This window comes from Hydra vulgaris, chromosome 01, assembly GCF_038396675.1.
Source record: "Hydra vulgaris chromosome 01, alternate assembly HydraT2T_AEP".
Classification (NCBI taxonomy): domain Eukaryota; kingdom Metazoa; phylum Cnidaria; class Hydrozoa; order Anthoathecata; family Hydridae; genus Hydra; species Hydra vulgaris.
The window spans coordinates 70788285-70815395 of record NC_088920.1 but is presented as its reverse complement, the minus strand read 5'-3'; the positions used below and the strand labels follow the sequence as shown (position 1 = coordinate 70815395).

Below are 27111 nucleotides of genomic sequence, written 5' to 3'. Positions count from 1 at the left end.
ATGAATGGTATTCTTTATGCCTTGTAGATTTATTACTTTTTACCGCAATCCCATAATAATTCTGAAGCTTATCAATAAGACTGTTAACTTTGCGCGGCCAAAAAAATTTTTCATGTTTTTTAAATGTTCTTAGACGCGTCCTAACTTGTTTCAAACTTGTTTCTCAACCTCCCTACACATTTTAATTTTTCAACTTTAACGCCAGTATAAGTAAATTTTACAGCTTGGTAACTTGTCAACATCTTTTATAGACCTACTAAGTATTCGTTTGGCTCCAGCTTACTTTTACACTTCTTACTGAGCCAATACAACTTTTCAAGTTATGAACACCTTTACCCAATTGATTTCATGCTATATACGATACGAAGAATAATATCGTGAATGTCATCACAAACTTTAGACGTATATTTTTTCTGCAATCTTTTCAATTTGAAACTTTTTTTTCACCCAGTTTTCTATCAATACCAAGCTATTACCGCTAATACACTGTGCACAACATAAAGATTCAATTTTAGCAGTTAAAAATTTTTATCATTTTTATTTGGAATATCACTTTTAAAATATTTAATTTTGCTGATCTTGAATAATTAGTATAAATGTCTAAATATTTGTAAATATTTGTTTGAGTTTTTTATTGATGGTAGTGATGATAAAGTGTGTTGGCTACCAAAAAAACTTTTCTTTCCAGTAACTTTAGTTCTTTGCTTTTCTTCCCATAATTAAGACTAATTTTTTATTAAAATATGTTCTTATTTCCTTTCGCAACTCATTTTATAAACAAAGTAAATACTTGCGTTCTAGAACAGTTAAAAAAGTAAAATTTAATCAGAGTAGATAATTAAAGTAAAAACAAAGTAGATAAAGCCTTTTTTTTTAACAAGTAGATTTTTAACTTCATGTGAGCAGAATAGAAAAAGCTTTATTGTTGCCATGTTCGTTGCTAGAGTAAAACTTGATAAATACGATTCAAAAAATGAAATTACTTCACTTTCCTGACATTAGTTTTAAAATATCAATTGTATTCTACAATAAATTTTACTTTGGAAACAAGAAATTTTCACTTAACTTATGGGGTACTTCACCCTTAATGAATAAGCAAGCTAATTTTATCAATGAGATTTTCAAGTTGATTATTTATTCATTAAAATTAAATAAACACATTTTTTGATTTTTTTTTTTGCAGAACGGATAAACGTTAATGTTTATTGCAAAAAATATTTTTTTTAACTATAAGGACTTTACCCTTTTATGTTGACATAAAAAGTTATCAAAGCTGCATATAAAAACAGCATGCAGCGTAAAACGTTACATAAAAAATAAATAAATTCCAAAAAAAATCCGCAAAAATTACTTTTAGGGCTCATTTTCTACTTCCGTTTTTTACCTCATTTTCATAAATTTAAGTTTTTTTATTTGGTTGTATAAAATTTGACAAGTTTATACCACCAAGCTCTAACCAAGGAATAACCAAGGTTGTTGCACCAATGTTAAGCGTCTAACCTTTTACAATATTTCAATTTTAGGACAATTAAGATAGTTAATTACTATTATTAAAATATTAAATTAGATAAATTAAAATACAACTGCATAAACTTTAAGGCTTGCTTTTAAAGCTTATTCACAAAGTCTTTTTTATCCGGATTATGTCTCTTTTATCCGGATGTATCTTAAATGTCGAATCCCCTTTATTCTTCGGAAATTTTTAAAACAATAAGCCTCGTACTCTTCTTCCACCTCCATGACGGTCAGGTAATGCATTCAACTTTGCAATCATCTAAAAATAGCAAGTAAAAACAAAAACTTTAAATTATTTTTTGTTACTGCACAATAACAATAAAGTAATATGCGAAAAAATAGAACCTCGTTAGAAATGTTACATCCTTTAGTAATAACAGCAAGATATGACATCAATGAAACATCGTTGTATTGCTTAAAAATAACGAATTTCGCATTAAACATTTTATCGTTATCATACACATAACATCAGTGTAATACTAGCATACTAAGGTAAGATATAACATCAGTGTAATACTAGTATACTAAGGTAAGATATAACATCAGTGTAATACTAGCATACTAAGGTAAGATATAACATCAGTGTAATATTAGCATACTAAGGTAAGATATAACATTAGCATAATACTAGCATACTAAGGTAAGATATAACATAAGTGTAGTACTAGCATATTAAGGGTTAAAAAAATGTTGCAATATCAGTTACCAAGATTAAATTAATATTTAAAAAAAAAACACTTAAAAGCGTATACGCGCGCATATATATATATATTTTTTTATAAATTAGTGTAATCTACAAATAGAGTGCTCAATGTTCTTAAAAAACAGAGCAATAAAATACTTTTTGTAAATGCAGTGTATTTACAATAAAAACTGCACCGAGCAGTGAACGCCTTAGAGATTCTTAATAAGTTAAAAAGAGTATAGCAGAGTGAGATAATAGATCAAAAGAACAGATGTCCAGTGGAAAACAAAGAACCTCTTAATAGAAAAATATTAAAAATTGATCTAAGTAAAGTGTAGTAAATATAAACAGAAACAATAAACAATAGTCGAGAAAAGTCATTAATTGTACTACTTGTAATTCTACTAAAAAGTTGTTAGTGTCAAGCGTAAATGTGATGTATAGACAGTGTCAGTGATGGAACAGAATTATTTGTTTTATAAGTAGTTACCATGTGGTCTGTATTATTAGGGTAATACATTATAGATATATGTGTTTTATAGGCGTCTCGAGTATGGTATGAATTCGCACCTTATAGTACTGTATGAACATAAAAAGACTTACAGCTTTCATCCGAGACTGGCATATCATAAGAAGTTCTACTCTGAGTTTACACTAGGGTATCTTTTTGTTAGAGTATCCCTTTGTGTTATCTTAAAAGAAATATTTTCAGGGTATCCCATCGGGAAAATTGCCACAGACTCCTGCATTGACATTGAGACCAGAGGACACTTAGTGGCCTTCAGTTCAATTTGCATACAATTGTAAGTAATTTTATGACATTAGCAACAGTAAGTGCAGTAGTTTGTTGCAGTATAACGATGGTCAGTGAGAATTATGAACTGTTTTAAGTTCTTAACTCTAAACTTGTTCTAAGTACTCACAATGTAGTGTACGTGTGTGTGCATACTGTAGTAGCATGTCTTATTAGTATGAGTTACGAAATAGGTTGAAAGTCATTTAAACTGGTATAACGTAAGCTTGACGTGATTACTAGCAGTCAAATAACATGCAACATAACAAAAAAACTTTTACAACTAAATAATTTGGAAAATTAAAATAGAATTTTATCAAAAAACGTATTTTAAAAATGTAAATTGTTTAATGTATTTTAAAACATGTAAATTGTTTACAAATTTAAAAAATATAGCATGTTATTTATTGTTGTTTTTTTATTTTAAAAAATCTCGAAATTGAGTAGCAACTGAGATGCAACTCCTGTTATTATTAGTAAAGCATTATTATATAAATATATAAATAACAACAATAATAATATTTAAAAGCTTTGGCATATAAATTTGCTGAAAGGTCACACACGAGCAGTGAACGCCTTTATTCTAATGAAGTACATTAGAATAAAGGAGAATTATTATTCAAACAAAGCATATTTTGACAGTTGTCAAGACAAAAATAAAGATTAATAGAGGAATATTTAAAAATAAATAAGACAGACAATACACCTAAACAGTACTTACAATAATAAAAAATAAATTTATTTATAGACACTGTTAACGAGAATATACAACGAATATATCAGCAAACGAACACTTATAAAACAAAAAATAGATTAAAAAGTATGCATTCAACAATGAAAGGCCTCAGAATAAAAAAAAACCATTAATGCTGATGTGTAAACATATTTTGTGCAGTGATAAAGTAATAAACATCTCCTCAAAGTCGCGTCTATTATTACTGGTGTTTCGATGAGGATCAGCACTAATAAATAGTTTATCCCGTCAGACAAACGTCATCGCCACTTATGCTTTACCTCGCGACTTACGCATATTCCATACTAAAGTAAAAAAAGGACTCACTACAAATAGCCAAAACCCAACCACACCCAAATTTGTAAAACACTAATATTTTTTTGATGATATGATATGTAAAGTGTAGATCTATTGTACAATATACATAAAAATAACTAAATAAATCACATACCACCGGTAGAAAACACTAAGCACAATAAATTAAAATTTTAATAAAAACACCAGAACAAAACTAAAGTAACTAAAGTATGCAAACAGAAAATACTAATGAATTTCCCCCTAAAACCATTTAATCTAGAATTATATAGAAATTTGAAAGCTAACAAGTGAATGTATGTAGTATGAAAGTGTATTTCATAGTTTGTACAGATGACAGGATTAACTGTGCACCTGCCACGTGACTGTTATATCATGAAATGTATCTAGAAAGATTCTAGTCTAGAAAGATTTGTTTTATAAAGAGAAGGCATCTTACTATTAGCCATTTGTTGCTGCTGAATCTTGTGATTTTTTTAAAACATACTTCATTATTTTTACATAAATTAAATTAGTTACTTTCCTAAATTAAAAGAATTGATTTGATAAAACCTTTTGAAAAAAACTTTGGTACAAAACTAAATAAAACCTCTCAAAAATAATTGATCAGTTTATTGCCTTGTTGGTTGATATTATTTTAAAATCAATTCAATGAAAATGAACAGAAATAAGAAGAACACTAAAGCATTAACCATTCCCCTAATTTCTAAAATTATTAAGGAAGCTGGTGACCCAATTTCAACTTTTTCATAGTTATGAAAGTCTCATAGCTTGATATGTTGTTTTTGTAGATACTCTGCAAAGTTCTGGAAAATACATCCACATAATGAAACTGAACAAAAATTAGGATCAGAGACAAGAAACTAATCAAGGAGCAAAAGTAAATGACTTGGTTAGTCTGGAAAACAATTCAGAAGGTAGGCTAGATGGTAATACAGATAAAAGAAAATGTTTTGAGCCTTAGTACTAGCAAAGTCACTAGTGCTAAGCAACGCTATGCAGTATAATGAAAGTCACCAAAAGCAACAATTTTGGAATAGGGTAAAAAAGAGTCCAATTGATGGGAAACAACAACAAAATGTTTTAATAAAGTAGGAGAACAATCAAGAACAAAAAAAAACAAAAACGATTGAGTAAATTGGTGCTAAACAAAAAGCACCTTAAAGAACTGTCTGAGAAACTGATTTCACAACAAATAAATTAATAGGTGAATTAATATTTAAGTATGAACCAGGCTAAGCAGCATATATTGAAACCACATATTTGAAGTTTTAACATATTTGGCTAAGCACCATATATGTGAAGTTATTGAAAATCAACAGATACAAAACTACTTCGAAGACCACAAATATTTGTAAAAAACAATATATAGTGACTTCAGTGACAATCTAGGGGGAGGGGGGATGGTGGTATGCATCCCCCTTCCCAGACCAGAATCTGTAAGTCCTAAAATATCTTAGAAATTGATAAAAAATGCAGATAACCACAAAGAATCCTTAGTGGTAGGGGTAGAACGCTCACCTTGTGAGCAAACTCTATGTTTCCTACATCCTCACATGTCCCTAGTAGTACTATGCTCTAAACTATCAAAATTTTGACACCTTATTTTATATTATTCTTATTTTATATTGTAATACAAGGCACTTCTAAAATATTTTTAAATAAAAAAACAAATTTTATGAAACTGTGCTGCATAACTTTTAATCTAAAATAAAAAATCAACACATTCAAATATGAAAATCAACATTTAAATATGAAAATATTATTTCAAAAAACTACTCTTATGACAAGAAATTGAATGTAACAAAAGGTAACATTCTTAGATATTTTCAACTGCTGTGTTTTTTAACAAAAGAAATAAAAACATTTAAAGCTGCTTGACCAAAATACTTTTTGAAAATTCGAAAAAAAAAAAAAAAAAAAAAAAAAAAAAAAAAAAAAAAAAAGGTTCCATTACCTAAATTTACATAACTAGCGTCAGTATATGCTAGAAACTTTCTTTATTTAAATCAGATTTTACTATTTGCTTTTAATAACTTGTGTAAAAGGAGATGATAAAAATGATTTTTATGAAAAAAAAAATAAATGTATACAAAAAAACATATGTAAATGTTTTTTTGTTACATTTAATTGTAAATCGTGTTTTCTCAATTTAAACTTTCTTTGATTTTTACGATTTTTAAGGTAGGATTTTTTGGATGTCCAAAGAAAAACTTTCTGAAGTTTTTTAATGATTTTATAATTAGATAAAAAAAAAAGAAATTCAAATAGAAACCAGGTTGTAGATAAAAATGTGTTATCAGAAAAATTTTTTAATATTTTAAACTGAATATTTCTTACAGACCTTGCTTAAAGTTCACGAATTTTGGTGAATCTTTCATAAATTAAGATAGCAATTTAATGTTTAACTTTTCCAAATTAAATATAGTAGAAACCAAGTAAACAACAATTAAATTTAATATAAATAAATATTTTAAGGTCATCAAACAGGACTCCAATAAAAAAAGTCTTCAAACAGGTATTTAAAAAAGTAACAAACATTAAATTAGCTTACTTTCAGTAAATCTTCTTTAAATGAGTTTGTATTTAAAACAGGAAGTCGCTGACATAAACTTAAACACTCACGCATTATTTCTTGATTCAAAGGAATTTCACCTAATAAAGTTACATTATAGAAGTTACTTTTCTCCATATAACATATTGATCCAGCAATGTAAATTGATAAATAAATTCTTAAAAAGTTTAACAAACCATTTTGTACAGCTTTTACATACTGGAGAATAGTTTCAATTCTTGAGTATAGCATCTGCACGGCGCTTTTATCAACTTGCATATGTTCTGAGACTAAAATAGAAATATATGTTCTAAAACTTAAACGGAACTAGATGTTTAAAAAGAGAGTATTTGTTTTATAACTAAAAAGAACACATGTTCCCACACATAATAAAAAAAATTAAAGTATTTAATATGGTAAATATAGTAAATTTAAACTTTTTCAGATCACAACAAATTTAACATGAGAAAAAGTAATTTACACCAATTTTCCTCATGTAGAAGCCCCATACTTCTACATGCCCCCTACCTTCTACTGCCTATTTTTCAAGCAGATAAATCTAGATTATCTAGATAAATACTTACATAAAATAATAACAGCAACAATTACTACAAGTTTGTTTTTGAAACTTCCTGGAATTTCTCAGAATTTACATAGAACTTCTTTGAGCTTCGGGAAATTCTTTTGTATTTTTCCAATTAATTTATAATAAAAATTTAAGAAACTTTAAAAACTGCAACATTTGCATATGAGCAACTATATCTTATATTACTAAAATAGATGTGAAAATAAGTCAACATATAAACTTTTTTCATTACAGCTATGTGTAGTGTAATTCTTGTAACTCATGACAACATGCAATTTCTTGGTACTGAAATCCTGGTCCATAATTTAATAAAAATATAATTTTCAAAATGTTGATATTTCAGTAATTATAGCATTTTTTCTTTAATTATATACTATTCAATAATTTTAAATGTTAAATTAATGTAAATGTTTAATGGTAACTAAATTTTGTTGAAAATTATTGTGTTCCTATTTGTTAACAATTTATGTTTAGTTTATTGTAAACAAAGTTTTTCAAACACTGTAAACCAAAGTAACAGTCAGGTTTGAAATCTCCCCACATCAGATTTTATTTTATATATACTTAGTTACATATAGAATAATAATTGTTTACTTAAAACCTCCAGTTGAGTGGAAAAATGCATGAAAATCAAAAAAATTAATACTTTTGAATTATATAAATTATCCGCCATTTTCAACAAAATAACTTTAACTTGTCAGCGATTTTGTTTTTAAACATTCTCTGATGAACAACGACTTAAAGTGTGATTAAACAGAAGTCAGCAATATATGTGCTGTTTGTTTTAAAACCTTTGGTAAAAAGTCATCAAAGCTTCATAAAATAACCAAAGCTATTGAAGAAAAAATGAAAAATTTTATTTGGGATAGTTATGATCAGAAATTAGTTAACCACTAAAGTTATTTGTAGCAATTATTATAAAAACCTTTATTGTTTAGAAAAAAATGATACAAAATACCTTAATAAATGGCTAAACGAAATTTGCCAGGTTAGTTATTAAACTGAATTAAAAATTATATTGAAAATATATTATAATTTATAGATTAAAATTTATAGATTGAAATTATAATGAAAAGATGTGTTTAATGTGTTGTGGAATTGTTAAACCAGGAATTATTCACTTTTGTGGGGATGTTCAAGCTGTAAAAAATTTAGTTAATGCAGCATATGCATTGGGATCAGCAAGTGAGGAACGTGTTGCTTCAAGTATCCTAAAAACTAAAATGCAAAAAGAAAATTTTTTTAGAGGTGAAAAATTTACAATTGCTACTCATGGGAAACCATTGAGTATTGTAACTGGGACTATGGACAAAAAAACTGATTGTGCAAGTTTAAATCAAGTGTCTTTTGGAACAAATATGGAGCTTGTAAAATGTTTAGAACTATCCCAGTGTAAAACCAAAAAAATGTGTTCTATATTTAGAAAGAATTTCGGGTTTCAGTAGTATTGAAGGAAATATAATTAAAAAATTAGAAACTTTAGCTGAATAGAATGAATATTTTTATGCAAAGAAGAAGAATTTTTTAAAGCATATTTTTTATTATACTATTTTTTATAGTAAATAAATCAATGGTTTATATAAAGGATATTGATGAATTTATACATGTTATAATCACTGAAAGAAATATTGCCCTCTTTTAACAATTATAAGAGTTGCTGTGAATTCTGGTCAAGGTTTTTCAAAAGTCACAATGAATGTTTTTAATCTGCATGATAAAACTAGCAACCAACGTGACCTTGATGATGCTGGAGTGAAGCTTAGTTTTATTATTTGCTATTGTAGAAGGAATACCTGGAAACACAATGGAAATCTTAGGAAATTAGTTGATCCTCTTAATCTTCAAAATATTAAGTATTCTGTTACATTCGATTTAAAGTGTGCAAACTCAATGTTTGGCATTACAAGCCATGCTGGAAAATATAGTTATCCATAGTGTGAAGGAAAGTCTTTTGGATTGTGGAGTAAAACGAACTCTTGGTTCTCTTGATTATCAATGCAGTAAATACTTAGAAGCTGGAAAACCAAAACCAAAGATGGTTGATTATAAAAATGTAATTAATATAAGAGTTTTATATCTTGAAGAAGATTTAGACACAATTATAGAAAATTTAGTTCCAGTACCTGAGTTGCATATATTAATTGGAATAGTCACAACTTTTGGAAAGTTTTTATCAAAACTATGGCCTGGCTTTGAACAATGGTTAAACTCAAACTATATATATTTTTAGAGGTTACCATGGCATTGGGTTTGATGGCAATAATGCCAACCGACTTTTAGATAAACTAGATGTTCTTGCTCTTGATATTGCTGATCAAGGAAAACTTAATTTATTTCCAGTTATTGAATGTTTAAGAAAGGTTAAAGCAGTAAAGCTACCTTTAGAGAAAAAATTATTGGTGATATGGAATCTGCTGTTATGGAATTTAAGACAGCTTATGCTAATTTAATGGAGTATATTAATCATTACTTAGAGAATATTTCTTTAAATATAACATGAAAAGTTCAAATTGCAATTAAACATATTGTACCATTTCTAAAAAGTACCAATACTGATAATAGGCTTTGAATTTACTCAGAACAAGCAGGTGAATCTGTTCATTACGAGTATAAAAAAACATGGTCTAAGTATAAGAGACGACAAAACAACTCTAATTATGCTAAATGATTGAAGTCAAGTGTTGTCAAATTTTCAACATTTAATAAATAGTTAACATGTTCATATTTTAAGTTAATATATTGTTGACCCACAATTAAAAAGTGTTGCTTCTTAAGTATTTCAATAGCATGTAAGATTAAGTATCTATAAAATTTAATACTATTTATGTAATTCTAAAGCTTAGTCAAGATATTTGTTCACATTAAATCCATTTATTGTATTTTGTTATTATTTTTTACCTAAACTTTTTAGCTATGTTATCTTTTAGAGAATATATGTTCAAACACTTTTTAATGCTTTATAATATAAGTATACACAAGTATAGAGTAAAATTAGGTTAAGGCATGTGATGAATTTTATTTTTCCTAAAATTACATGAAATACATGAACTTAAATAATATTACCTATGTACTGCCCCTCCCCTTTAAATCAAAAGTCAAAATGTGTAAAATTTTTATTTTAACCATTTTTTTAAAATTCACCCCCCCCCCCCAAGGCCGAGAAGGCCACTACAGACAAGAAGGCTACTTAATTGCCGCTGCGCAGAGAAACAAGATGAGCACATTACTACTAAGTATGTGGTGGGGATTGAACTTGGGACCTCTTGCTTACGAATTTCTTTGAAGGTTCTCAATACTCTAACTTAATTTAACTACTGTTTTATTTCTTAATAACAAAAAATTGGATGTGGGAAGACTTCAAACCTGGCGGTCAGTCTGGTCACAGTGCAAAGAGCTATATATTATGTTCCTTTTTCTTAACAATTGACCTTTTGCTGATTGTAAATAAAAATGTAATTACTTATATAAATAAATAATTAAATATACTTTTGTTTTGCATTTTATTATTTTAGTAAAAGCTCCTCTGATAATTACAATTAAATAATTAAGTCATGAATGTTTTAGTTACTTTTTAACAAAAAGAATTTTAAGTGCCGAAAAAAGTTGTCTTTATTTTATAAATAAATATAAAAAAAATAAAAAGTAATAAAAAAATAAATATAAGAAAACTTTGAACTGTCAAAAAAAATTAATTATTTAGATTTTCGGTTATGAGCCTATGAAATTATTGATGATGATAAGCCTATGAATTATGAGCTCATGAATTTGCATATTTTTCTGTTATAAAAATATTCGGTTTAATTTATAAATCTAAGTGGTTATTTTAAAAATTTAGTTCACAATTTTTATTAATTAAATAATTTTAAAAAATTGCGATTACTTTTATATTACATAATGTATTTTAATATTTTTTTATCAAAGTTAAAAAACATATTTTAATAATTTTTATAAAAAAAAAATAAAAAATTTTAAAATTAAATACATTTTTAAAATATTTGAGTAAAGCATTTTTTTTTTGAAACCAAATTATAATATTTTTTATAAAGTGACACAAAATGTAAAAATACAAGATTTAAAAATTCTATTCTAAGAAACTATTCCAATTCAAGAAACCATTTTAAAGATGATCTTATATATTATAACTTGATTGTTTTAACGATGATTACATTATTTTAAGATTATCTAAATTTTAATTGAAATTTTCAACATTTTACTCAACCATAAGCTAGAAGGAAAGTATTTTAAGTCAGAGTTAATTTCTTTTAAGTTTTACTAAATAATCAAGTCCAACAATGCAGTAGGGCATGTGGCAGGCTGTGCTGGAGTACATGTTTCCATGAAAGTAGCAAAAAGTTATGCAACAGGGACAACTCGCAAGGGCAACTGAAATTTAGAAAAAATACGAGCCAGTAGCCTGACAGGGTGATTAGACAATTCTTACTTATAAAAGATTATTTAATAATAAATAGTAGGTACTGTATACCAAGTTGCATTAATTGCACAAATTATAATTTGTAAAAAAAATAAGCTGAATTAGATTAGACATGTGTGCGATTTAGAATGCTTCAAAATGTGACTATAATTTTTTAAATCTTGTAGTCGAAATTTGAAGCACATTTTCTTTTCAATTCAAATTGTGTTTCAAAATAACATTTTATTTAAATTTAAAAGCGCTAATAACTCGTTTTTTTAAATGTTATCATTGCATTTTAAATCATGATAATGGGCACATAAATCATTAATTATGCTTAAACTTTTGTTTGCCATAGTTAAAATAAATTTTTATTTAAACTTTGTCAAACAAAAGTTTGAGCATTATTAATGAAGCACATGGAAATTTTTTACTAAAAAAGTTTTTGCATATTAAAGTAAAATGATTCAGAAAAAAAAAAATTCAAAGATTCAGACAAAGTGATTGAAGATTAAACAAAATGTAGTAAAATTTTATTCATTTTCTAAAAAGCTCTAAAAGGTTGACAAAATAAAAACTAGAAAAAAAACAGATATCAACTACGACAAAAAATAAATAAAAGTAAGAACATTACACATAGTTTTTTCCATTGCAATACTATTAAACAATTAATATATATAATTAAAATAAATATAATTAATTTGTTTTTAATTTGGCAGTTTCTTATTAGTTATATTTTAGTAGATAAACTACCAAAACTACCGTACTTAAGATAAACTACCAAAACTACCGTACTTAAGATAAACTACCAAAACTACCGTACTTAAGATAAACTACCAAAACTACTGTACTTAAGATAAACTACCAAAACTACCGTACTTAAGATAAACTACCAAAACTACCGTACTTAAGATAAACTACCAAAACTACCGTACTTAAGATAAACTACCAAAACTACCGTAATTAAGATAAACTACCAAAACTACCGTACTTAAGATAAACTACCAAAACTACCGTACTTAAGATAAACTACCAAAACTACCGTACTTAAGATAAACTACCAAAACCCGGTTCTTTACCAAAAAAGTTTTTTTCCTGGTGACCCGAAGGGCGACCAGGAAAAAAACTAGAGGTTACACAACTGACAGTAAAAAATAAAAATAGGGACAGTAATTAACAAACAAAATGAAATCTTCTTATCTCAGGACAATTCTCATGTCTAATATCATGTTTCTATTTATCTAACTGCATACTTATTCCTCTATAATGTAAGTCTTGTATACCAATTCTCACGCTAAGTTTGTTTAATTTAGCATGACAAATCAAAATATATATATTTTATTAGAACCTTGAGATACATCTGAGTGACCAGTTGATGATAGCCTAGCAACATGATCAACACCGATTCTTTCTGCTTCTTCAGATGCCAAAGTGTAACTTATTTCAATGAATGACGTTCGAGGCTATAATAAAAATATAATAAAAACAGGCACTTGATACACAAATAAAATTTCATTCAAACTATTTACAAAAATAATTATATAAACACTCATATACTTAAAAATAACACAATATTTTTTATTCTTGACATTTTTTTAACATAACTATTACATTTTCAAAAGACTTAATCTTAAATAAAAACTCTGGATATTAAAAATACAAGATTTTACAGAGAAATATTAACGGACAAAATATATACATACCAAACTAATAAAAATTATTACAAAAATGACTTGGTAAATAACCAATCAATATAAAAAAAATCAAAATAGACTAAACTGGCAGTTTAATTAAATAAAAGTTATTAGGTAAGGGATTTTCCCATTTAATGTGAAGTGCTTCTTTTACATTTAATTTATGTTTGTTTGTACATTTTTTTTTAAAAACAATATGTGCATGACATAATTGTTATCTTTGATTCTGAATGTATTCCAAGAATTTTTAAATCACCATGATTAAAAACATAAAATTTGAAAGTTACAATTAAAAAAGAACCAGATTTCCTTTTTTCAGATGTGGTTATTAAAAAATCCAGTTCCTTTTTGACATCAGCTTATTATAAAAGACTTTCAAGTCTTTTACAAAACTTTTTAGTTTTATTCCCTCTAGCTATAATCAATTTTTTTTTTTACAATTAACTCTATATATAATTTGGTCGTATATGTTGTTTGGTTTATTGAGCAAAAATACTTGGCTGGGATTTAAAAGACAAAAAAAATCTTTTTTTTTGTCTTTGTAAATCTGTAATGTTATAAATTATCTTAAAACTGATTAAAAAAATTCTACCATCATCAATTAATAACTTGTATATAAATGCATCAATTAATAACTTGAATCAATCAATTAATTGCAAAAATCTGCCTAACGGTAATTCTTTTGAGGTTTTTTACATTATACATACATGCTACATACATTTTACATACATGCTCCAAACCAAACAAAAATAAAAGGTACATACATGCATACATACATGAATAAAAAATAAAAGGTACATACATACATACATGCACATACATTTTACATACATGCTCCAAACCAAACAAAAATAAAAGGTAAAAGAGTCCATATTAAAATAGAAAAACATAAACGTCTCATTATACTTATGTTATATTTATCTATCTAATTAAACTGCTAGTTTATTCTATTTTGATTTTGGTTTTTTAAGAAGACATTTTTATCGATTTATTATTTTTATTTTTTGTTTGTTAATATTTCTCTGTAAAGTCTACTATTTCAATGTTTGTTAAAGAACTTTATTGTACAATTAAATCTTTTAAAAATGTAATAATTATACTACAAAATATTTTGTTATATCTATATATACATATATATGTGTGTGTGTGTGTGTGTGTGTGTGTGTGTGTGTGTGTGTGTGTGTGTGTGTGTGTGTGTATATATATATATACACATGCACACACACACACATGTGTGTGGTTTTTATTTCGGTGGAGATTTCAACATTTTCCAGCATTTCTGCATTTTTCCAGGACAACTAGTTTTGCAATAACAAAATATAACCAAGGAAATATAACTTAAGAAGCAATTAAATGATCTTGAAGTTTTTTTTATTTAATGGCTATTGCTCTTGACATTTCTAAAGCTTTTGATGAAGTTTGGCATGCTGGTCTTCTCTATAAGCTTTTTTATTATGGTGTATCTGGTAACATCTTTAAGATTATTGAATTCTTTCTTTTCAATCGCAGCATAAAAGTCGTCCACGACGGACAGCACCCTCCTTCATATCCTGTTACTTCAGGGGTTCTTCAAGGTTCTGTCCTCAGCTCTATACTCATTTTAATTTACATTAAAGATCTTTAAGAAATTCTCACTAAGGTGGCATTGTTCGCTGATGATACTACCATTTATTCTAGGCATGATAAGAAGCCAATACTCTCTAATTGCTTCGTGGGGGTTTTTGAGCTTGATATGGATCTCACTTCTGCTACAGCATGGGGCTCATAGTGGCTGGTGAACTTTAATTCAGAAAAAACCCAAATTTTTTTAGCTAATCGTTATCGCAATAATTTAGATCCTATATTTATGAATGGTAATGTACTCAATGAGTCATCTACCCTTCATTTCTAGGATTAACTCTTACTTCCTATCTTTCTTGGAAACTGTATATCAAATCCATTGCAAAATTAGCATCTGCTAAGGTTGCATCTCTTTATCGAGCTTAACACTTTCTTACTCTGTATTCTATTCTTTATCTCTATAAATCTCAAATCCTGCTGGAATACTGTTGTTATAATTGGGGTGGATCTTCTAATGATGCCCTTTCTCTTTTAGAAAAGGTGTAAAAACTCATTTTAAACGTAGTTGAACCTGCTCTTGCAGCCAGCCTTCAACCGTTGTCACATCGTTCTAGTGTTGCTTCTCTTTCTTTCTTATAAATACTATAATGGACACTGCTCTAAAGAGTTAGCGTCTCTTGTGCCATCTACTAAAACTCATTCTCGTGCTACTCATCATTCAATAAAGTCTCATCCTTTTTCTGTGACTGTTCCTAAAACTCTTATTCGCACAGTTTTTTTCCTCGAACATCAGTTCTTTGGATTTCACTTCTTTCATCTTACTTTCCTGATTCATATAATTTGCAATCTTTTAAGTCGTCTACCAATCGTTATCTTGCTCTACATTTCATTTTTTCTCTTCCAGTAACTTACAACTCTAATAGTGGTTGCTTGCAGCCTTGTTGGAAGCAAAGATGTTGAGAAAAAAAAAGAAAAAAGAAAAAAGGTAACCGCTTTTTTGTTTTCAAACCGCCTAAAATAGAAATCAAGAACCATTTAGAAACATTTTGAATCATATCTATTCATATTGGTTCTCTTGTCAATACTTTTATATCAATCAGCAAGTCAGATGGTTCAAAAAGAATGTTGTCTGTCTAACTTTAATTGCCAGTAACTTATTGTCATGTAAAAACTTGATCCTTCTTCATCATTGCTTGTGAACTTCGAATGGAGCTAGTACTAAAGTACAAGTTACCTTGCTAAGCAGAAGTTTTAAAGAAGTTAAGAGGGTAGATAAATTTTCTCAATTTTCTGTTACTGGTTGAGAAAATTTATATAATAAGCAATCATCATGTAAAATATAATAAGCAACATTCAAAACATTTTTTAGATTCTATTTTCTTTTGTGTCTCTCTTTTGTGACAGACTCTAAAAGATTTTAAACTTCCATGGGCAACATGCAAGCTCCAATGTTAATAAGAAAACGTAAAATATTTCCAGCCAGACAAAAATAGACTGTCCATTGATATTTGGTATATCATTGTTGTATCCAAATTTTTAACAACATCTTTAAAATTTGTAATTAAGTCTTGGTGTGCTGTGTGATTAAGAAACTTGATCTAAAGTAACAAACATTTACACGGTTTCTATTTGTTCTATTTGATAACCAAGAGAATATCACTTGTTTATTTATAATATCCACCATACATTCATATATTGTTATAAAAGTCACCTGTTAATTTACAATATCCAATACAGATTCGTATAATGTTATAAAAGTCATATAATGTTATATCTCACCTGTTCATTTACAATATCCAACATAGACTCATATATTGTTATAGGCAGCTATAAATTCATAAAAAACATCAAATTATTTTTAATTTACAAAACAGAAAAAAATAATTTAAACTAACATGCTAGAGTCTTTTCTTAAGTTAATAACTGCAAATAATAAATCTAATATACCTAAAAATTATTAGTTAAACATCTTAATAAAATTGAATACTCAATATAATTACATTAACAACATGAAAAAACTTTATATTTATTGTCTTCAACCCTAACTTAAACCATTATATATACCCTACAGGTTTACTAGTGTGACTTTAATTTTCAAACAAAACAAATTATTCCCATCTTTTAAAGTTTTTATGCTGACAACAAAACTTGTGGGTATAACCCTCTCTTAACTCTATAACTCTGAAACATGAACCTTGACAAACAAGGCCGCTGCGTCGAGAAACAAGTTAAGCGTGGTACTACCAGGGACGTGGTGGGAATCTAACTCGGAACCTCTCGCTTATGAAGCGAGCGCTCTACTACTACACCACTACCGCATTTGATATATAATGAACTAATACATCTCTTGAATTCATTAAGACATCAAACAAGTTCAATATTTGTACATTATATAATATATTAGTAAACAACTCATCATTTGGATTCATCACTAGGGTTCAATATTTTAAATAAACTTTCAAATAAATACAAGCATTAAAATTAATTAATGCTTGTATTTATTAAAAAAAAATTGAGAAAAACAAAAACAAAAAAGTTTAGGTAAATTTAAATACACAACAACAAAGAAAAAAATATCAATTGAAAATTTAACACACCCTTCTTAACACACTCTCAGTCCAGCTTTGTACACATTTCTGTATATTTAAGTCTATATGAAACTTATATTTTTTTCGGACTTTTTTTTTGAAATAAGGAGCAAAATTAGGACTTTTTTTAGAAAAGCACTGCTATCTAGTTACAAGCAACACTATCTAGCTACAAGCACCAATATCTAGTTACAAGCACTACTTCATATTAATGTTGCAATATTTGAGAGTACCAGTGTTATGAGTAACCACCATACTGATATTATCAACCAAAATCTGAAGGAATACATATATATATATATATATATATATATATATATATATATATATATATATATATATACACACTATAACTTAACTTACTGGATTCTAATTACTATTTTGAGTTATTTGACAAATTAACGTGTTTTGAAAAATTCTTTAGGCTAAATCTTTTTGTAGCTAAAAAAAATAATTTATTAGATTTACTCATAAAAAAATAATTTATTAAAGGTTTAGTACTCATGTACTTGGTCAAATTTGAATTTTAAATGATGTTGATATGATAAAATTATTTAGAAAAGTTTAAAATAACTTCATAAGTAATCATAAACAATGTTTTCAAACATTATTTTGGTGTTAAAAATATACAGTTACACCCCTTGCTTTAAAGCGTAAACTGGCGCATCATTTACATATGCGCTAAGCTATTTAAAGTTACATTTTTTATCATTTCTTAACATTTAAACAAGTCTAAAGAAATTATTTAAGTGGCAAGATGAAAGAAGTACTTAATGTTATAAAAACTACTCATTAAATTTGCATGATGATTACATAAAAAAGTTAGCATGACAACTATATTTCATATTTATAAAAGTGATAATTTAAGCAAAGAAAAATTTATTTTTATTACACTAACTTTTTCATCAAAAATGTTCAGTAAAAGTAAAAAAAAAAGAAGATGTTATAGGCATGTAAAAAAGTGTTATAGGCGCGTAAAAAAAGATATCATAAAATGAACAAAATTTTTAAAAATAACAAAAATAATTACCCAATTAAATAAAAAAACAATTGAAAAAGAAAACAAAAAATTATTAGCTAAAAAATAGTACACATTAAATTTTATTTTATATTAGCGCCACTTTTGATATTTTAAATTTTGTTTGTTTTGTTATAAAGATTTTATAACAAAATGTTTTTTCATTAAAAAAAAAAAAGAAAAAACATAAACAATTACAAACTTTAAAGAGATTATTTTTTTATATTTAAAAAAAACAACTTTTTATGGATATAACTTTTATTAATTTTTTTGCTTAAATTTACTCTTGAAGAAATATAGCTCTTGCAATGTCATTGTTTATATTTATAAGTTTTATTTTGTGAAAAATAATAGGTCAAAAAAATAATATTTTATAATAGTTGCATCATCTTTATATAAATAACAGATTGTGCGATATCGAAAAAGTAAAAACAGAAATTTCCTCATAACTGAGAAATTAAGAACTTTGATTAAAAAAGTTATTTAAAATAAAAAAACTGGTTGTTCTTTTTTCGCAGTTTTTCTTCCTCCTTTTCTATTTTTTACAAAAAAATTAAATTCCTTGTAAACATGTTATAATTTAAAAACAGCATAAAAAATATTCATAAAGTGTAAGTTTAACTTTTTTGTTTTAAGGCAAGTGAAAGCCTTAAAACAAAAAAGTTAAACATACAAAAAAAAAATGTTAGTTCATTTACAATGATAGAGAAAGGAAAGAAAGAAATTTATGTTAATGATAATAAAAAAATAAATTTAATTATTTAAAATTAAAAAAATTTATAAATTTATATTGAAACAAAATAAACATTCTTCAATACGCACATTTACAAAATTTGTTTTTCTTAATTAGTAAAATAAATTTGTTGTGTGGTAATTTATTTTATTGCAGTAGTTTAAAAAGGTTAATGTCCTTAAATAATAAAAAAATAAAGATAATTTAATGATGTCTAAAAATCAAATGCTAATGAGCTAATGAGTTAGGCCGTTTTTTTATCTAAAACAAGGCCTGCAGTTAGGATTTTAGGATCTGGGAACTGCTTGTGGGATCATTTTGACCACAATGCTGGCTTTGAGAATGGATTTGAGATCTGTAAATGAGTAACTTGGTTAAAGACACTAAGATCAGATCTTACTAAAAGACAACTCACTACATTTATAAGCTGGATGAGTTACAAAACTAAAAGATTTAGTTTTGCAACAAATTTTGTAACATCTTTGTTATTTGCTTTTTTATTAGTAATAACTCTCTTGTACTACCTATTGATACAAGTAGTCCTGTTTATTTAACCTTAAGTCTATAACCTGTTTGACACCGATGCAACAGTTAGTAATAACCAGGTTCCATTAATAAATAAATGTGTAATATATGTTTTTTGTTAATCTGATTTAGTGGCTTTTTAGTCTTTACCCCAAAATCACAAGTTTTAGCAGGAATGATACTCATTAACTTTCTTCTAATGATAAATCAATCAGAAATCTTTATATAATTATATAAATCGTGTATAATTTTATGATATTTTATTGCATATTAGTTTCATTAGTTTCAAATTTATATTGAAAAATTTATCAATTTATATTCAATCATTTATATTGATTTCATTAATGTCTGTTGCCCTGCTCCATCACAACCATACTTAAACAGATTTGATACTGCTCCATCACAACCATACTTAAAACAGATTTGATACTCATCATCACCTAATGGAATAAAAGATTCTTTAATTATATTCAAAACAAAGCCAACTGTCATTCTTACAAGCACTTTGTATTGAACAGATAAACCTTTTCTGTCTAAAACAATTGATGATACTTGTGTCCTCTCTTTTTTAATCACACAGTTCATATAGATTTTATTTGTTTTGAAATGATTCTGCAAGCATCACTCTACTTCATAAATGGTGATGAAAATAAAAATACAATTTATTTTTCTTAAAATGTTTTTCCTTGAGGTAATTATAACATACTTTTTAAACATTTTTTAACTTTTATTAAATATTCAAAATTTTTATAAGGTATTTTTTTAATGGCCAAATATGCTACTGCGATATATCAAATAAATCAAATAAATAAATAATTAATTTTCTTATTCTTAACCAAAACAAAAAAAAAATAAAAAAAATAAAATGCAAACTTAGCAATTGAATGTTTGTATGACTTCCATGAGAGGTCAGTAGTGAACAATAATATAAAAAGACAAAAAGAGGACTCAGCAAGAGGTTGCTATTCATCAATAAAAGAATGTTGAGAGTATTGCGTTGTTTGCAGTAAATGACTTTTGTTGGAGTTAAAGTGATAAAAAAAGAAGACTTTTTGTCAAGAGAGGAGTATAAAATATAAAATTAGAGAAGTATAAAATTGAGTCATCAGCAAATAGATCTACTTTAGATGCAAGGTTGTCAGAAAGATCAATAATATAGATAAAAATAAAACAGACCAAGAATAGAACCTTGAGTTACCCCAGAAGTTACTGGAAATCAAAAATAGTGTTGGCTTTTAAAAATTACTCTATTAAAACGGTTAGAAAAAAATGATTTGATAATCTCAAAAACTTTCCCAGATGCAGTAGTGGTAGAGCGCTTGCTTCATAAGCGAGAGGTTCCGAGTGTGATTCCCACTAGGTCCCTGGTAGTACCTGGCTCAACTTGTTTCTCAGCGCAGCGGCTTTGTTCATCATGGTTTGTGTTTCGGAGTTATAGAGTTAAGAGAGGGTTATAACCTCAAGATAGAGAGAAGACAATAATTGATAATCAGACAATCATTGGAATGGATAAGAATGTTCACCAGAGTCTTTAAAAATTGGAACCAGCATTTTCCAGTACGCAAGAAAACAAGATTCAGTCTTAATAGTTAAACACTTAATAATTTAAAGGATACAAAATAATTTAGAAATATATGACACAGTAAAGATACACAGATAAAATATTACTGATGAAATATTTTTACCAAACATATACTAGCAATAAAGAAAATAAGGATTAAGTGATTGTATAATAAAACTTTATGTTTATAATTTAAATATATAAAGATTTATATTATAGAAACATCTATTTATATATACTTTCCAAATATGTTTAAACATATTACACAAAATAAACTAATTATTCTTATAATAATAATTTTTTCAGAATTTAAAAAAAAAAGCATACATTAGCTGATTTTGAAAAAGGATCCAACTTCAACAATAAGGAACTTTCATTTATTACAGTTAGCTAAAAAAAAAATTGTAGCAGTTTAAGGTTGATATTATAAGTTTTAAAAAATTATTTTAATCCTACAGAGAAGGATAAATACGAATCCTCCAGAGCAGTAGTTGCCAACCCTTTTGGTGCACAAGCCAAGTGTGGATCCTTGTTGCACATATATTTCGCTCCTAACAAACTGTTTCTTAAATTCAATAACAAACTGTTTTTAAATTTAAGAAACTTGAATATTTTGCAGCACAGTTTTCCTTCAACGAAAAACCTCTAATAAAAAAATGTTAGAAGTGGAGATAATACTCTAATATTGACGCAAACACTTTTGCTTTTAACTTCTCCTATGTTCCACCTCCTGATACAATTATATCCTTTAAACAATAAATAAATTAATGCATTAGATTTTGCAACCACAATCTAATTCGCTACTTTTTTCTTTTCAACCCTAAAATTTTGCAAACATTGTGGGTGAAAACACTAGATTTTTAGATTTTAAAATCAAGATTGAGAATACAAGATTTCTTAAGATTTTAGTAATAAAAAATAATACAGAAAAAAAGAAATATGGCACTTGACTCAATAAGGTTTCTAACCACTGCTTTAGAGGGTGGACAGGAACATATTAGATATGGACAGGAAAATATCGGATGAGAATATCCATAAAGGGTGAATACTTAAAATCTTTTTATTTTCTTAACTTTACTTTAATAAAATAAAAAATAAAAACAAAATATAAAAAAAAACCTGCTTATGAACAGTTATGTCACATTCTGTAGCTTCTGAATAACCAACAGTGTACCAGCCAAGAAAATCCAAATCTTTAAAAACCTGACGAACTAAAATATGTCTTAAAAATTAAACACAACTAAGAAAATAGATATGGTATATATAATGAGGTGGTGCTCAAAACTTTTTTAAAAATGTCTTCTCGCATGCTTTATATGTACACTATGTAAAAAAACAACACAAAACTAAAAAAAAAAATTTAAAAAAATTAATTATTTTTTTTTCAATTTTATTCATTTTTTTCAATTTATTTCATTTTTTTAATATTATTATTATTATTCAATTTTTTCATTTTATTCATTTTTTTCAATTTTATTCAAATTAAAAAAAAATTTATTATTTTTTTTTAAATTTTATTCAGGTGTTCCAAGAAGTCCTTATGGTCTTATCACATAGCACCGCGGATGAGCATTTAATCGGAAGTTCACGCCTCCTTCCAAACAAAAAACTTGTCAAAAAACTTGCCTAGAGGTGGAGTTTGTACCATGGATCCTTTGTTTCTGAGGCAAGTGCACTATCACTGCACCACGGCTGCTTTTCAGAGATTTTCAGAGATTATTAAGCTGAATGTAGTCACTCACTATATACACTATTAATTGGAGATAATAAAATCTTAGCAAATTCTACTAGGTTTGAGTACTGTTTTGATTGACGATTGGCATTTGATGACCCATTCAGGGGGAGCAGTTACAAAAAATATCAGTTTCAGTTGTAATTAACTTTTCTGTTCAACTTGATCATATTGCAGACCAGAAAAACGCTGTGTTTTGCAGTTGAATGGAAATATATTATCAACGAGCATGATTATGGGCACTAATCATTAAGTCATTGAGTGATTGTTAGCATTGTGAATTGGTTTTGCCCATACTTGTAAAAAGTTTTTATTTGTTATACAGCATTTATTTGTCAATTAATATTTTGAAACTATTATCTACTGGACAATACATTTGAATAAAAAGTTCAACTTTTTATTTATTGTTTGCATCTGATTGCACTTTTTCTTACCTAGTTTTTATTTCTTCTTTTGTTTAAAATAAATTTATACTTAATGTTTTCTTATCATTAAAACATTTTAACTATACTATGTAACTATGAAACCCTAAAATTCATCAATTGTTTCTTTAAAAATATTTATACATAACAATTTTAACAAACATTTTAATGAAATTAATTAAAATTAAAAACGTATTTTTATAATACATGATATTTTTAGCAAACATTATTTTTCAAAATCAAGTTGAAAACATTTACTATTATATACATAAGAGTGATTCTTTTAAAGGGCTTTTTTTCTTTTATACGCTGTTTTTGTGATGCAGGTCATTATATTATGTGCATAATAAAAGATGGTTCAAATTGTAGCCTCTTTCTCAAAAAATTTTTCAATTCGACCTCTGAATCCATGGCACATCTTCTGGATGTAATTGCTTAAAATACCATCCCAGCCTTAACTAGGGTGGTCCTGAGAACAGTGTTTGGGTGCACAAGTATCTGACTGAAGTTTACAATCTAAGAAGGTCAAAATTCATTTGCTTCTTTCAAGTCTGTTAGCCTTATTACTTTAAGTCAGTAACGACCAAGCTAATCTGACTAAAGATCCAATATCACATTTTATGAGGTTTCTCAATGTTATCTTTGACATGTCATCTGTACACCGTACAGATGGCAAAGTACCTCAGTCAACCAGAACTTGACAGCATTTACCACCTTAGGAGTTTACTTTGAACGTGCCCATCCACTTTTTTTTTTCTATTCAACACTGTATAATGATTATATGTGGATAACAAAGTATGTGTATATCAATTTTATTTGTATAACGATTATATAAATATAACTTTTTTAAAATAAGCTTTACTGTTTAAATAAATAACTTTAGTCTTTAGCAAAAACATTTATAAAAAATTTTTAGTTTAAAATCAAGTAAATAAGTATTAGTTTCTCCCACTCAAATTCTTGAAACGAGAGCAATTTTATACTCTCTTTACTAGGTTATCAAGGTTACCAAGCATTGTTTCTTGTGCCCAAAAGCCTTCAATATTAGAAAGTTTACTCCTGCTTTAAAAAAAGACCTAATATTGGCTTAACTGTGATGGACAGGACAACATTAAGTAACACAATTTGTTGATGTATAATAATAAAAAATAAATAATGCCTTCAAGATATAAACATTTTAAGTAACACAACTTAATGTATTAATCAACAAAAAACAGTATACTTTTCACTGATACACTGATACAATCAGTTTTACATAAAATGTACTATGCGTCAGAATTTTTGATGGTACTAAACAAAAAAACTTTTTGTGTCATCTCAACTTATAAAAATTTCTTCAGCCATGTAACACATGAGAAAAAATTTTTTTAAGTTTATTTTTTTAAGCTAACTACTTTAGTGTTATTTTACATAAGCACATGTGAAGGATTTAAGAAAACTTTTTATTTAAATATTGTTTTAAGCACTAAACCAACATACAAAGACCACCCTAACATACAAATGAACAAATTTTATTTTTTACACTTACATTGCTCTTCTTTACTATGAAAGTAAGCTAATTCAATAATTACTTTTCCAGTTTCATTAATTGAATGTTGCAGTTCAAACGAGTTGAACAGCTCCAAATTTCTACCATTCTGCTTTCCAAGAAGAGCACCATAAACTAAATGTATCATTTTAAAATAATAATAAAAACAAGGTTAATATTTAATAAGTATGATGAAAAAATTGGTATATAAATAAAATTCAGAATAATACTAATATAATTTTTTTTTAATTAATTACATTTAAAAACAAGATTGTTTCAATTAATAAAAATTTGATTAGAATTATACTTTTAAACAAACTTTAAACAAAAAACATTTCTGATTTATTCAAGACATACACAGAGTTATGTGTGTAAGTGTAGTCAACAACAACAAAAACTGTATACAACAAATTGTTTTAAAAACAAAATTCATATTATAAAATTTAAAAAAAATCTTTTTGGCAAAAGAGGGCATCTATAAAGTAATAATGTACTAAAACTATTTATTTAGATCCCCCTTTCCTCCATTGTATGCACCTGTATGGTTTTAACAACCTTCTTCCCCTCGCATAAAGCATAAACTTTTCAAAACATTAAAAACAAAAAAACTTTAAGTTAAATTAACAAATCTATGTTATCAGTAATTCTCGACACTGATTAAATTCAATGCTTAAGTTTAAAAAATAAAATTAAGTTTTAGGAGATTTAGTCAAGCTGCAGGGGGTGTTAAAGACTTGAACCTGAATACATACTTTATGGAAGACCCTTAATAAATAACATCACATGAGATGCATCCTGTTCAACTTAAGTCAATGTATGTTAAGAAGCCCAACAGATGGCTGTTACAGTTACAGCAGATGGCTGTTACACTGTTATAGTATCACATTAGGCCGGGTGAATAAAAAAGAGACCAATTACTGAGTAAAATTGCTTTTACTCAGTAATTGGTCAGCTTTACATGAATAAAAACTTCAACAATTTTGCTCAAACTTTTATTAATGTAAAGCTGAACAATAACTCCAAAAACGCTGAGTAAAAATTGCTTTTTTTTAATTCACCCAAAATAAAAATTGCAATTGCCTTTTTTTATTCACCTGGCCAAAAAGAAGCCCCTTTATAATGACCATCACATGTAGATGATTCCTGTTCAAACTTAAGTCAATGTATGTTATCAAGCTGCAGATGGCTGTTACACTGTTATAGTATGACATCTTCATAACATCTTTTCTCTTCTATTTTTAATCCTTATCATTTTATTTTCTTTTTTTCACAATTCTCTTGAGAATTAATGTCGTTTTATAATTACAAAAAGATGTTGGAAAAAGGTATTTTTTAATGCTAAGGTCCATTATTATCAGGTTACTATACCTCCATAAGTTATTAATAAAGACAATTCTAATATATCATCTCTAATACATGGGTGTGATCTTATTATCCTTTGTCAAGTGTTCTACAGAACACTTGACAATTTTCATTAACAATATATTTCTCCATTACTCTCTAAACTATTTTTGATTAACTGAACCTCAATTTCATGCCTGCAAGAAAATGGTATTTATGGTTCCAATTTTTGAAAACTCTAGAATCTATTTAAAAAATATGGAATCTATTAAAATCTATTCTTACCATAGTTTTTATAATTAGTTATAATTTTTAGTAAAGTTATCATGTTATAGTTACTATTTGTAATGTTTTTTTATTCATATTATTATTAATAATATTATTATTTTTATTATGTTACTATTGCAATTATTAATATTATCTTTATTCATTAGTGCTTTACTTTCCTTTCATTTTTTTTTTTACCTTTTTTTATTTTCCTCTTTATTTTATTTTAAATTTTTTCAATGTTTTATTTATAGTTTTTTTGTTTTTGATTTTTAGGTGTCACTCCGTTGACTAGTTTTTAACTATATGAGTGACGCCTAACCTTATTTATGTGAGTTTATAAAATATTATTGTAAACTTCAAATTTTTTATGGTTAAATAAATGTATTAAAAAAAAAACTTTGACCCTACTATTGCCAGTCTTTTTACTATTATTAGCAAAGTCTTTAAATAAAAAAAACTCTTATGTCACATTTATTTTAGCAACTTACTGCTAAATCATTAACCATTTTAACAAAAAGATTTATTCTGCATTAGATGAAGACACTGG

General features: G+C 26.8%; 1 protein-coding gene across 1 annotated transcript in view; it reads right to left on the bottom strand.

Moving 5' to 3' along the window:
- Positions 1 to 1534: 1534 nt before the first annotated feature.
- Positions 1535 to 27111, bottom strand: part of LOC136075564 (COP9 signalosome complex subunit 6-like) — a 30978-nt gene continuing 5401 nt past the window's right edge. The window contains exons 2-10 of the mRNA XM_065789076.1: positions 24954 to 25088; positions 22391 to 22482; positions 21599 to 21661; positions 16626 to 16673; positions 12941 to 13055; positions 6793 to 6885; positions 6596 to 6696; positions 1861 to 1929; positions 1535 to 1774 (exon numbers count right to left, since the gene is read on the bottom strand). Of these exons, the coding sequence (XP_065645148.1) occupies positions 1703 to 1774; positions 1861 to 1929; positions 6596 to 6696; positions 6793 to 6885; positions 12941 to 13055; positions 16626 to 16673; positions 21599 to 21661; positions 22391 to 22482; positions 24954 to 25088 (788 nt within the window). The 3' untranslated portion in view covers positions 1535 to 1702. The remainder of the gene's footprint in view (positions 1775 to 1860; positions 1930 to 6595; positions 6697 to 6792; positions 6886 to 12940; positions 13056 to 16625; positions 16674 to 21598; positions 21662 to 22390; positions 22483 to 24953; positions 25089 to 27111) is intronic.